This window comes from Monodon monoceros, unplaced genomic scaffold (assembly GCF_005190385.1).
Source record: "Monodon monoceros isolate NGI ecotype Baffin Bay Population unplaced genomic scaffold, NGI_Narwhal_1 Super_Scaffold_19, whole genome shotgun sequence".
Taxonomy (NCBI): domain Eukaryota; kingdom Metazoa; phylum Chordata; class Mammalia; order Artiodactyla; family Monodontidae; genus Monodon; species Monodon monoceros.
Genome location: NW_021703775.1, coordinates 68,486,240 through 68,500,497, shown reverse-complemented (window position 1 = coordinate 68,500,497; position 14,258 = coordinate 68,486,240). Strand labels below are relative to the sequence as shown.

The 14,258-nt window shown below is 40.5% G+C and overlaps 1 protein-coding gene across 2 annotated transcripts in view; it reads right to left on the bottom strand.

The window, feature by feature from the left end:
• Positions 1-903: 903 nt before the first annotated feature.
• Positions 904-14,258, bottom strand: part of ASXL2 (ASXL transcriptional regulator 2) — a 129,865-nt gene continuing 116,510 nt past the window's right edge. For both annotated transcript variants that reach the window (XM_029231659.1, XM_029231660.1), the window contains 2 exons: positions 11,835-12,552; positions 904-8,196 (listed from right to left, as the gene is read on the bottom strand). In XM_029231659.1, the coding sequence (XP_029087492.1) occupies positions 5,713-8,196; positions 11,835-12,552 (3,202 nt within the window). In that variant the 3' untranslated portion in view covers positions 904-5,712. The remainder of the gene's footprint in view (positions 8,197-11,834; positions 12,553-14,258) is intronic.

Genomic DNA, 14,258 nt, shown 5'->3' with positions numbered 1-14,258 from the left:
TTCTCTTAGACATCTGAACTATTCTCAATGTCTTTGGGCAGCCCTATGTTTGAATTTTCAATTTTTGAAAAATAATAAGGCCGTCTTTTAAAAAACATTCTTGGGACTTCCCTGGTGGTGCAGTGGTTAGGACTCTGTGCTCCCAATGCAGGGGGCACGGGTTCTATTCCTGGATGGGGAACTAAGATCCAGCATGCCACAGAGCGTGGCCTTATGGGGGGCGGGAAGCATTCTTAAGTATCCTAATTTCCAAAAATTGCTGTTTTTATCAGTTAAAATAACCACAACTGAGCAATTATGGGGAGAACTAGTGAACTATAATTAAAAGTGTTTCATGGGTCATTAAGATATTCTTCAAACTCTGACCTTATTTCCTTTCAGGTCACCAATAAAGCTATATATTATTCATTTTTAAAGAACGGGCTACACACCTTTATTCCCAGAGACTATCTAGGTATCCGTTTGCTTCCTCAATCATATCCTAAAACTAAATATTTACAATCACAAAATGACTTCTCTTGGACAGCAGGACTCGATTATCTCTAGGTATGGTTAACCTCTCTTAACGTTTTGGTTAAGTCCTCATTTCCATAAACACTCTTCCTGACATTAAGGAGATCAACATTCAAGTTCTCTTAGCCCTTCTATCTCCAGATCAGTTGCGAAGGACATAAAACTGGCTACAAAACTCACTTCTCAAAGAAGGGAAACAGAAAAAAACTTTTCTATTATCTTCACGATATTATTTCTTCACATAAACCCTATGGCCTGGAAGGTGGTGGAAATGAATGTTTGCTAATGAATTATTAACCACTGTGGAGAAAGGAAAACCTATTCCCGCCCCACCCCCACCCCGAGATATTTTCTTGCCATTCTTTGTCTTAGAAGCAAACAATGGGCACATTAAAAAACAACGCACTGTGTTTTGTTTTGTTTTTACTTTCCCAGTAACATTAGGTGGTTAGGAGAGAGAACAGTTCAAGGGTGAAAGCACAGAGACAGACATATTAGGAGAATTTAATATTTTTACTAGAGTTCTGAAAGAAATACGCTACCCTGATTTATCACCAAATTCCTAATTTTACTATCTTCTATGCAATCTGTTGGTAATCTTCCAATAGTAGTATAAGGCAGCAACTGAGGGCCCTTACCCACACCACTTTCACAAGTATGTCAGACCTCAAGATGCACCGAAAACTCCAAGGTTTTTATTTCCACTTTAATTATCTTTTACTTAATAATAAAATGAAAAATAAGAATATATGAATACATACAATCTATATACATATATTTATTGCAAATACTTAAAATTCTTATGTAAAATGATTTTTCTATATTTGTGAAAAAATATGACTTTTTAAATGGTGTTGACACCAACTTCTCTGTACATACCCTCAATTCCAATGTTAACAATTCCTTTAAAAAGGCAAAAGACACAAAAGTTTAGCATTTACCAAACCAGTCTGTACAAATCTTTTAGCCAGAAGGAAAAAAAAAATAGCTTGTGGTAAATAAGTCAATTTTCTTTTAAAATAAAAAATAAACTCCAAAACTCTTCCCCTTATTGCATTTTTTTGGAAATAATCTGAGTGTCTTTAGAGTAACTTCCTTTGAAATAATTTGTGCCTTAACAGTGAGGCCCTACATTAAACATACCTTATATGAGAAATTCAAAGTCTCCCACTGTCACTTTTTACATAGATATTAAAATATATATTACTTAAAATATATTACTGGAAAGCTATTTTTAAAATTGATCTTTAATAGTTGTATCAAATGTAAAGCATTAAAAAAAATAAGTAACCAAGAATCTATGAAGGTCTTACTTCCAACTTTAGGAACTGCTTTACCTATTGTCCTCTTTCAATAGGTTATGTAGGTATTGAAACACAGTAGGAAAGATCCCTGCCTATCATCATGTTTCTCGGAGTCTCTTTGGACTATTCTATAAATTGAGCTGCAAACTACCCTTGGCCAAGTTTTTTTACTTAGCACATTGTTGTAATGCAACAGGGAGACTTTTCTCTCCTTGCTGTGAAATCTGTAGGTCACAGAGAAAACAACCCTGGTACTGCTTACTGACAATGAGCTCTAGAAACAAAGAGTGATGTAATGACCAGAGAAGACCCCCTCATTATAACAAATAATTTCACCCAAGAGTTCTTTAAGGACTCTTAGGTGAAGAAAGGCAATAAGAGCAATTAGGATGGTAAACGGTCCAATTATTAATGTACCAATTTATGCCTTCACCTGGAAGGCAATGACGTCCTCCTTTGGCTATTTAAATCTGTGATAACTCCTGAAACGTCTACACTGTGTGCCTTCCCAGCCCATGTAAGTATGCTTCCCCTGCCCCAAGAAAAATTTCCCATCTGCCAGACCTTATTCTTAAAGATGTTACATGGGGTACCACAGACAGCTTCAGTATCTTCAACACAGGGGTTACGTAGGGCAAACAACTCCAGGTTATTTGGCTTTATTTTCTGTTTAATAGGATGGAGAATTTTAATAAAAATTCTTTAAAATTTAGGGAGTCTTCTCTACTAGACAACTTAGAACATTCCCAAGTAAGACTGAGATGATATATTGTTAATGCCACCTCCCCAAGGTGACCTGAAGCGGAAGGTTATCTGAAGGCTTGAGAAGCATACCCTGGAGGCATAAGCATCAGGCATAATGCCTGACTAGTCACTGGAAACAGTGCAACTTAATACCATAAAAATAAGCTTAGCACTTATTAGAAACATTTCAGACTGAATTGAAAGGTAAAGTAACTGAAAACCTAAGATAAAAACTGCTTTAAAGGTACTGGAATACCATATTCTAATAATTTAAAGGTTTTCTTGTTCCCACTGCTTCATTTTCAAAAGGGCCAGATTGTAATTTTTCTTTTTTCTTAGCTCAGTCAGCACAAGATGAATGACCTTCTATGTGAAACCGTTTTGAAACCGATAGATTGCACTCAATTTTCTACCAATCTAAGAGAATCTAACTATTCTCTCATTTAGTCAAGAGTGAGGCAGTGTACCTAGTTGACGATTTATTGAGTATTTTATTAGCTGGGTATTATCTGTAAAGAGAATCTGGTGAATAGTAATGCTTAGGACCTACCTGCAAGAGCCTGGGTCAAGATGAATAGGCACGATGTGGTTTGCTCTCTAAATGGACTTGAAAATCCCTGATGCCTTTCCTCCTTTCCTGGTTAGTCTGTCCATCCTCAGATTAAGAGAACCATGGAGGAGAGACTTTCTATGATAGGAAAGGTGTGAAGAAGAAAAATCATTTTGAAAATCCAAATTGGTTAACTCGTGCTCACCGTGGGGTCGGTTCTGAAACAGTCAACCACTTCCGGCAGCAGACCACCCCTCAGTCCTGCCACTCAAGTGGGGAGTGAGGAAGCTGGGAATGGAGAGTTTTAGCTAGCAATAGGTCTTTTTAACACCCCCTGGGATTACCCAGGGCACTGAAAGTTTGGGAACAGAACCATGGTTTCTGACTCGTACTGGTTATTGGCTGGAGAACTTGCTCCTTATCCCTGGATCCTTACAGATTTCTTACCTCTTAGCTATGTGTGTGCTGGAAGAAAAAGGGAAGTTAGAAGGACATCAAATTATCTTGGTTGAAACTAGAACACAGATATTAATCCTATATTTGCTTTGGGTCACAAAAAACTCAGGAACAAAAAATAAAAAATAGAAGTAAATAGTTTCTTATGGGGTTTGAAAGTATTAAAAGAGTGTATGTATAATGCAGGAGGTGAGGTAGGGAGGGGTGGGTAGCAGAATGGGTGCAAAGCTAAGATTACTACTGCCTACTTGCCCCTAATCTGGAATGTGACTTAGTTAACGAGTCTAAACTGTTCTGCAGGGGGCTTCCCTGGTGGCGCAGTGGTTGAGAGTCCGCCTGCTGATGCAGGGGACACGGGTTCGTGCCCCGGTCCGGGAAGATCCCACATGCTGTGGAGCGGCTGGGCCCGTGAGCCATGGCCGCTGAGCCTGCGCGTCCGGAGCCTGTGCTCCGCAACGGGAGAGGCCACCACAGCGAGAGACCCGTGTACCGCAAAAAACAAACAAACAAACAAAAAACTGTTCTGCATTTTGTATATATCACATCCTGAATATTAAGTACAACTATGACTGTACTAGGTTGCACTAATAATGTATGTCCTTTACATACGTGAAATTAGGAGATCTGAAATCAATATGCAAATGATACACATTGACAATCCCCAACTTTTTAATACCGAATTCTGGTAAATTGTAGATTTATTTTAATGTTCTTTAACCATGACCTAAATGTATGTACTCAAAAATTCTTTAGTCACTAGAGACAGAATTCAACATAAAGGAAACAAAAAATAAACAAAAACAAACAAAAATTTGCAGCCGATTTCTTTTCCTTTCTAGATGTTCCCTAAGTCATTCACTAAAGCCCCTTTACATTAGAAATTTCTAGTGTGTAGAGAGCAGTAGTCCAAGAAAGGGGACATGTTTTCTAAAACAGGAAAAGTGTCTGACTTTTACGGTGTGTGTGTGCGCACGCACACGTGTTATGTTCAGAGTAATATACAAGATTACTCCCATATTCCTCAGATGCCTGGGAGGTCAAAACAGGTTTAACAGAATGGGCAAATGTGGTATTAATGAGTTTTTCTACCTGTAGCAACAGCTAACTGTAGAACATTAGGTAACAGGTTGGGAGAGAAGAAGATGAGAGGGGCTACTTTGTTTCTAGTGTTAAAATTGTTTTCCAAAGTTCTTTATGTTCAGTTCAACGGTTTCTGCACCTTCACTCTGCTTACCCAAAAAAACACATAGTTCAAATCACCCTATCACTAACACTTTTCTGTTAATTTTATACTAGTATTTCAAACTTGTTTGTAAGCTCCCACGAATGACTAAATCCTCGGAGATTATTGCTGGAATTACTGCCCTGCACAGGTGATGGTAACCCAAGGGGCCCTGCGAGGCAAACTTTTCATGGACCATGCACGCTGCTTCAGGGCAAGGGAGTGGGATTAGGGAACAGCAGGGATCCACAAACTGCAAGCAGAGTGCCTGGCAATAGTACTCGTTTATGGAAGCCAAGAACCAAGTCAGAATTTTCAGAGTCTGAAGTACTGCCTGTGAAATTAATACCTTATCAAAAATTTGAACTTGAGAAGGTTCCATCTAAGGTAAAGGGACTGAGTAAACCCTGAATCCAAATCCTGTGAAGGCTGAATAACCTACATAAAGCCTGCGGTCAGACAGTCAAGACATAATCAACATGAGTGGTCATTTCTTCAGACCATTCCCTCACTCCTTTCTTTTCCTAGCCTCTTAAGAAAGGGCAGAAGGGAAATCGCTTCCTTTCACCATGCATGGCATTAAACTTTTCAAAGTCACATGAAGTGGAACATCAATCTGAAGTCAAAGTGATACATTATTACCTAAACACCTGGAAAAATGTTAAAACAAGATGTGACATATTTACATGATTTTGTAAGTGCAAACTTGTCACAAATTCACAAAGTCTTGACTTGGACTTACTATACAAGGTGCTTTTCCTCTAAAATGTAAGATCTGTACTCTGTATTCCTGATTAAGTAACACTTGTCTCTTAAGACAACTGAAACCTAGTTTATTTCTGTGATTCCAAAAGAACTCAAAAACCACATCTGTCAACCCTTCCCCCTTCCTGCCTTCTTTACAGTGTGTCCTCCCGGTCTCATTACCGAACGACAAGGCAGGAGACACACAGTTTGGAGGGGCCAATGCAATCATCGTGGCAGAAGGCTCCACACCCCTTGCACATGATCATGGCTTTCAATCGGCAGTAACATTTCGAAGGTGTGTCCTCTATGCTGTTCTCTTCAGGAAAGGCCTGAACAGGAATGGTCTGGCCGTGGTTGCTGGGATTCATAGCTTGGCTAGCAGGGATGGTTGTGACAGTCACTGAAAAGGACATGACATCACCGACATTGCTAGATACCTGGCTACAGTCAGGCATCCCCGGTACAGCAGAGTTATGGTCCATGTCCGATGAGGTGGAGACGTTGATCATGCCTCTGTAGCTTGGCCCAATCTGTGTGGGGCTTCCATACAGCTTTGGGGTTTGCAGTGGTGGAAGGAGTAGAGACTGATGGGTAGGACTGTCTGCAGGTAGAGGAAGAGCAGTAGAATTGAAAAGCTCAGGGCTGCTCCGCACGGTCTTACCTCTCACTGCATGAGCCATCTGCTTCTGTGCTGCCTGAATAAAATCTCTGGCTAGGGTCTTCTCATCAAATGTTTGGCCTCTAGCGAACAGGTAATTTTCTTTGCTTAAAGTGGTTTGCTCAGGCACTGGCATCTCTGCCTTCACATTCTTTTTAGCTGAACAATCACTGGTGGATAGGGTTTCTCTACTGTGGGGTCCTGAACTTGCTTCACACTTGCCAGAACTCTGGGAAGCCTGTGGCTCCTCCTTCACCATGACAGATTCTTGCTCATCACCAGTACTTTCCTCATCAGTATCATCTTCTTTACCGCTGCTACTGTCTCCTGCTGCATTTTTACAATCTGTATATCCCATCTTCAAGGCCTCAGTGGGGCTACTTAGACAAAATCGGTCTTCGGGGTTTACAGAATGGGTCCTCCTAAGGCTCTCTGAACCCCGGCCATAGGTGGAAATGTTAAGTAAGTAGTGACCTGCCATTGCAGGCTTGGATGTCCTTCTGCCAGCAAAACCCAGCATAAACCTCTGGCTTGTGGAGATGTCCTCTAACTGGAAACCTGAGTGAGTGAAGTTGAACTGGGAGGGCTGCACAAACGAGAGAACATTCTGCCTCCGAACCCTTTGGATGAGTGTCTGAAGGATCTGATCTTGGGTTGCTTTACTTAGTCCTTCTTGGTATTGGTGTGTGTCAATGCTAGCGTCCCTTAGATCCTTACTTGAAAAGAGCTGAAGGGGTCTTGGAACCTGGGGGAGCTGCTTACTTTGCAAACTTTTACCCAGTTGCTGTGTAGCTGGATGGGACTGTCTCTCATTAACTTCCTCTCTGGTGCTATTTTCTGTTAGGCTGGTACCTGCGAGTGCTCCTATCATCATCCCCTTTTCCTCTTTTGTAGTTAGTGGAACAGTTTTCATTTCAACTTTGGTGAGAGGTTTAGGCAGAATTTGCTCCAGGGGAACATCTTTGCCTTGCAGCAGCTGAGTTACCAAAGGATTATTAGCAGGGATATTAGAGCTTGGCCTTGAAATGGGTCCATTCATACTTGAAGAAGCTCCTGGGGTCTTAAGGCTAGAAGCTGCTGGCAAAGTGCTCGAGGATGGAGCTGATCCAGTAGGTGCTATGGTTACAACGACCTGGGGTACAGGAAGCTTCTCTAAAGAGGCTGTTGCTAATAAAGATGTTAAAGGGGAGGGAGTCATGTCCACTGAAGCACTAGCACTTATCTCTGCTGAGGCTGGAGGGTTTGGTGTATTCTTACTAGAACCTGCTTTGGGCTCAACTGTGCCATCGACTGCAAAATGAACAGGTGAGGCACCTGCGATTACAGCAGGATCTGCTGGAGTAGGAGGTGCTTTCTCCTGCCTACCATTACTGGGCCCTTGTGGGTGGCTAAGAGAGGCCACCGTGGCTGCCGCCCTGGTGGGATTCAGTTTTTCATTACTTACTTTCCCTAAAGCTGGTGGGGGTGTGTTAGCGTGGGCTGGTGACGGGACACTTGAGCACGCTCCACTGATGGCAGACGGTGGAGGCACTGAGGAGGTTTGCTGTAGTTGTGCTCCAGAGACACTGTGAGACTGTGCCTGGCCTGGGGTCTTGGTCTCAGATTGGGGCTGAGTCTCTGGACCACAGGGTAAAAGCTCTCTCGTACCTCCCCTGCTTCCAGTTCCTGCCAGTTCCAGTGTGGGGCCCTTTCCAGTTTCACTGACCCTGTTTGGGTCTGGGCTCCCTCCTCTAGCGGTTCTCCTTTCAGCCCCCTCTCCTGGGCCTTGTCCACCCCCTGGGCCAGGTCCGGGAATGGTCCCTCCGACTGCGGCGGCTGCAGCAGCTGCGGCTGCGGCGGCAGCTGCTGCCCTCTGTGCTTTGACCAGCTGGGCCTTTGCCTTGATGTCTGCGAGAGTTCTGGCTCCTGTTCTGTTAGGACTAGTGATGGAGATTGGAAAACGAGCCCTGGGAGAGACCTGCGATGTAGGAAACGGCATGGGGGAGATTCTGGAGACCGGGATCTGAAAGAATTAGGGGGGAAAAAAACAACAGAGCTTAGTTTTCATTTATGAGAGCAATCAAACTTCATTAACACAAATTCTGAGTAGGGTGAACCCTATGACAAGGACGGGAAGCCTGTGGCTAAGAGACCAAACCATGGGGACAGTCACAAAGGTTTGTCTCCAGGATCCTTTCACCTCCTCTACTGGTGCCAAGGACTCCCCTCCCTCGACATCCACTCCCACCCCAAAGCCTCAAACCTCTTCTTACAACACAGCTCTCTCTTAATGTCATTATTACTCATAACAGCTGGTCATTTAAGATAGAGACCTTTCTATGGTATCTACATTTTAAGATGTGTGTAAAAGCGAGAAGACAGAAACAGAAGAAATAAAGAAGTAGCACACCATTACTGTCTTTTACTTCTTGGCTTTACTACCGAGGTCCAGAGGAAAATTCTTGTTCTCTTCTCTTTTACACACGCACACTTGCACAGCTAAGCATACAGGCTGAATTATCTCAAATTACAGAGGCTTCTAAACCGCACTGGAAGGAAGACAGTGTGTGATCCACTCTGCCCACCCACATGACGGGGTATGTATATAATGTCTGTAATGTTAACCAATGTCATTCTCACCCCCTGGCTGGCATTATACTTATTTGTGGAGCTTTTAAAAAATATACATCCTCTCAGTCCTGTCCTTAAAATTACAAACTAGAACTCCTAAAGAAAAAATGCATTTCTAGAAAGCTTCTTATGAGATTCTGATGCACCATTGGGTTTGAAACAACTGATTTTCATATCATAAAATATTATACCTGAAAGGAATCTGACTCCTGTTCAAAACAATACTTTGAAAGCTACTGGAATTAAGTAGAATGAACCAGTATCTGGGCCTTTCTAATAGTTGGCAGAATTTAAAAGAGCAAATAACTGTTACAGATGTCCTAGGACATGTAATTAAAAACATATTAAGCCGCTGAGCTCTAAGAAAATGCATGTCATCTTTCTGGAACTCCTTAAATTGAGACTAATAAAGTCACTAAAGATTTTTCATTATCTGCAATACCCATTTCTAAAAAGGTCAGCAGTCCTGAAGAATTCTCTGTCATTCAGAAGTTAGACCTGTCACAAAGCCCACATATTTCTCATCATGAGATACACTCAACCTCTCTCTTAAAGCTGAAATCTACTTTACATCCAACTGCACACAGTATTTTAGAAGCTGCCCAGAATAAGAAAGAAGCAACTGTTGCCCCTTGGTAATACCATCTAGCAGAGACAACTAATAGGGGGAAAAACAGATAAAACTAGAAAATTAAAAACAAGAAAGTAAAAAGCACAGTTGTGCAGGGGAATCATATATAGGGAACAAGCAACCTTACATTAGAATAATCTTGAGAATAACAACATATCCAGCACAATAAAGGATACCTATCATAATGACTGAATATCATTAATAACATTTTGATTAAATAAGGACAATCCTTAAGAGTGGTTAAAATAAAAAGTTTTAATGCTTAAAAATGAGAATTTTCAGTTATTTAGGTAACTAGTCCTATTACCCGTTTATATAGAATAAATGAGATGTTATACTTTTTTTTAAAGTACAAAAACCACACAAGCTTTCTAGGCACTGATAACAATTCAACAATTTAACTTATTGAGAAGCCCTACCCTGGTATAGCAAAGGAATTAGATTCTTTCTGTTATAATTGTATACTGAATGGAAAATACATAATGTCTGAGTTGTCCATCTCTCTATATACATATATGTACACATCTTATATTGTAGATATGCATATATAAAATAGATATATGTGCATATATAATTTTATATACATATATAACATTTGTAATAAAATTCAAATTTTGTTTTTCTATTTAAGTTTTGTTTAAAAGATTTTGTTCTGTTATAAATTACATTAAGCTTTGTCTAAGAAAATGGGATTTGAGATAGGGTCTAAGGTAAGAGTGTTACTAAAGCAACTTATGGTGGAAAAGTTTTTGGGGAAATGAGGAAGAAGTAAAAGAAAGGAAAGAAGTTAAATAACATTAACTTGGTCACAATGGATTTAAGTTTTCAGTGTAGAGTCTCTTTGGATTAGCAGAAAGATGAGGAAATAGAAATGATGGTTCTTACCCAGCGTCATTTATATAAAGTAAAACCTAGACTATAACTCAGCACTCAGGTTTAGAGATAAGTTCTAATTGACCCCCATTAAAGAAAGGTTTCTCATATTTTTATAAGAAGAATACAAGTGATTATCATAAAACTCAGGATCTCTAGCAAAGCATGACAGTGTATGCTAATGGTAGAAAAATATCAAAAAAAAAAAAAAAGAAAAAGAAAAAAGGAGAGATTCCTAAGTGCTGCAATCACAAATCTTAAAATTAAAAAGTAATGAAGAACATCATACTATTATGGTGCAAAATGAGAGAGAGAGAGAAGTCTCCCAGTGCATGAAACAGACAAAATGAGAGAGAGAGTCTCCCAGTGCATGAAACAGACAAAATGAGAGAGAGAGTCTCCCAGTGCATGAAACAAACAAAATGAGAGAGACAGTCTCCCAGTGCATGAAACAGGCCAAGTACTAGGAACTGAGTGTTTCCAAGGGATAGTTCCAGGTAGGACTTTGGTTAGTCTAAGTTGAATAAAAAAGGGAAAAAAGTATTTCTATTTGGCTTATTTTGTTTTACTTATATTCTAATGTGAATGAATGCTACCCAGTGCCTGGGTTCATAGTAGACACAACAGTGTTAATAAATACTATTAAGAAAATTAAGAATGAACTGCAAACTGATATCAGGCACAAGCCCAAGTACACACTAAGGTAGTGACACTGCTATAGAAATTTAAAAGATCTGATATGCAGCAATATAGGGCTAAAACACAAGTTAATCACATATCCTAAGCAGTAGAGCTTAGCAAGGCTATTCCATCTTACTAAGGTCCCTCAAGTGACCAGTGGTGACTCATGGCAGCCACACACATTTCCTTTAAAAGGTTGGAACTAAAAGGTAGTTCCAGGCTCTCAGAACATCAAATCAGTTATGGCAGCAATAATTAACACATTATTGACTGGGGATTTTTGTAGAAACTAATGCCTGTGGCCGTAATACGTCTCCAGTCAATAAAGTGTTAAATATCATGGCTCTTGATACAAAGATGTGATCTCTTAATCACATCAATGACCTCCTCCTGTTTATTATTATACTTATTATTTTGTCACATGAGACAAAATACTTTCCATAACTGTCTTAAAATACAAGAGTAGCCAGCAGGGGTGTGGGTGGGGGTGGACTGCATTAGATATTCAGATATCTGAATAAGTATTCAAACCCCAAAAAGGATCTGTGAGGACGCAGTTCTTTTATTTATGATGTTTTTTTATTGGAATACAATTGCTTTACAATGTTGTCTTAGTTTCTGCTGTAGAACAAAGTGAATCAGCTATATATATACATATAAGGATGCAGTTCTAAATGCCTGTTTCTTAATAATTTTACTCGTGTATGACCACAGTTACATGCATATCAAATATATACAACTGCTTCTGCATTAAGAAATACCACAAATATTTGAAACTTAGTAGGTACAACCAAAAACTTAGCGTTCAGACCATCTTTCTTTTTCAATTCTTCCCACTCTCTTACCTTGAGAGGTGGTACTTTCCGCACCTGGAACCTGTCCCCTCTACTGAGAAAGGGCTGTGGGGAGACTTGAAATGGCTGCTGGTGCTGGCGATTCTCAGTGACACGTGGTCTTTTCTCCCAGCTTGTAGGGGCCTCTTCTTGGGTGACAGAAGATTTCCTCTTGAGGCTTTCTGGGCTGTGATCAGCCAGAGTTGATGGAGGCTCTTTCATAGTGGTCTCCTGTAGACCTGCTTCTACTATGGGCTTCACTACTGTTGTTTCTACCCCAGGGCTCTTGGGTTTGCTCAGGGATGTAACTAAAGCTTCTTGGCTTTCATTTTTGTTATAATTTGAAGTTGTAGTGAGATGACTCTCTTTCTCAGACTTCTGTTCAGCAGAGGCAACTAGCTTTTGCTCCAAGAGAGCCTCATCCTTTGGGCACTTGATGGGAGGGACGCTGCTAAGCTCATCTGTATTGGGAGCTGAGGAAAGCAGGGGCTCTGGGGATTTGGAGTTTGGCTGCATCTTATCTTGGCTTTCATGCTCTTCTTTTCTGACTGGTGATGGCAGTTGTAGTACTTCTTCTTTAGACACTAACTGGGGAATTACTGAGACTATATTGACAGGAGAGGCCTCTGAAGGAAGCATGGATTTTGGTTGCTCAGCTGGGGTTTTCTTTACTTTGGGATCGTTGGGTGAAGCTGTCAATTTCTTTGAATCTTCAAGGCTCAGGCCAGAACTAAAAGGTGGAAGAAAGAAATATTGTAGTTGAGAAATGGCCTATGTTATTGAATATGAGATAACAGTGTATGGCAATGCCTAGAAGAACCTGTGACACTTAGTAGGTAATTTTCATATATCATCTTCACTATTATTAATATTAGTGAAGGGTCTGGAGCCAGAGTGCCTGGATTCAAATCCTAGCTCTGATACCTACTATCCATGTAATAAGTAAGTGACTAGCCTTCTGTATCTCAGTTTCTTTAATTGTACGTTGTTGCTATTATGAGTAACTAAATTAATGCATGTACAGTACTTAGAATAGCACCTAGCACATAATAAAAGCTCAATATAATGTTAATTATTATTACTTCTGCTTACAAAGGGGCTACACTGCCTAGAGGCATGGATCACAGACTACTCACAGAGAAGTTAAAGAAGACAAAGACCCATGTACCCTGGGACTGTGGGTTTGGACGGTGATCAGCTCTACTCTGCAGTACCTGCAGAAAGGCTGGCCCAAGAAATCTAAGGGACCCAGGGGAGACAGTAGGAGAGGTGGCTGTCAATATTCGCTAGAGGTTGAAAACGAGAACTCTGAGTTTTTGGAAAGCCTGTTTAAATTTCACTTGGTATAGCTCTAAAATTCTGAGATCAAGTGCCTCTGAGCTATCCTGGGAGTGAAGACCAAGTGAGACTTCCACAGTGTGGCATGGCTAAGAGCTAGGCTACCCTGTAGGGGTCACTAGAGACTCCTCCTACAACAAGCAAAAACAAGATAGCCCTCTTTGGTGACTTCAATAATCAGTACCGCACCCCTGAGATGGAATGGCTGAGGACAAATCTGGACAGTAATCAAATATAGTCCTTCCAAAAAGCTGGCAAAAAGTAATAGCTAAAAACAGAAAGACCCAAGAATGGCTGTAATGCTCCATCTTATAAGGAGGGAATGAACAATATTTATGGAATAACTGCTACCTATAAAAATGGTCTAAATGTATTCACCCTCGTTTCTGTAGAAAAGCTCAAAGCTCATACCAAGAAGGTAGAAAAATTGGTGTATGGCGCTCTTCATCTCATTAAGAATCACTTCTGAAATGACCATGAAGGGGATCAATGAACACTACATGGAGATAAGGAAAAGAGCCATTCGTTCTCAAGCTATGGTTATGGAGTATCCTTAAAGGCTGCCATTAGGTCGGAAGGGAGACTAATAGACAATTAAAACTCCGGGTGTGCAATTCTATTTCAAACAATACAGTTCCACTGTCATCTATTTAAGTGTCCCCATTAAGATTTATTTTTTTTTTTTGGCTGCACCGCATGGCTTGTGGGACCTTAGCTCACTGACCAGGGATTGAACCCGGGGCACAGCAGTGAAAGCTCCGAGTCCTAACCACTGGAACACCCGGGAAATCCCCCCATTAAGATTTTAAGATTTTTTTTCTGTTAGGAAAAAAACTGACTCAGACTATATAGCCCCTTGAGAAAAGGGTCTGTATCTTGATTCAGCTATGAATATCTCCCAGTGCCTTCTACAGAAGAAAGGCTGTTTAATTACACGTTGAATACAATGGTCCATATTACAGGATTCCTTAGTGATTCTGGATAAGTTATCCTATTGTGGGATAACTGACTACAATAAAAAATATATAGAACTTCAGTATTCTTATGTATTATAAAGTTACTGGAAGAAAAACCAATCTATTCAAAGTAAGGACTCTA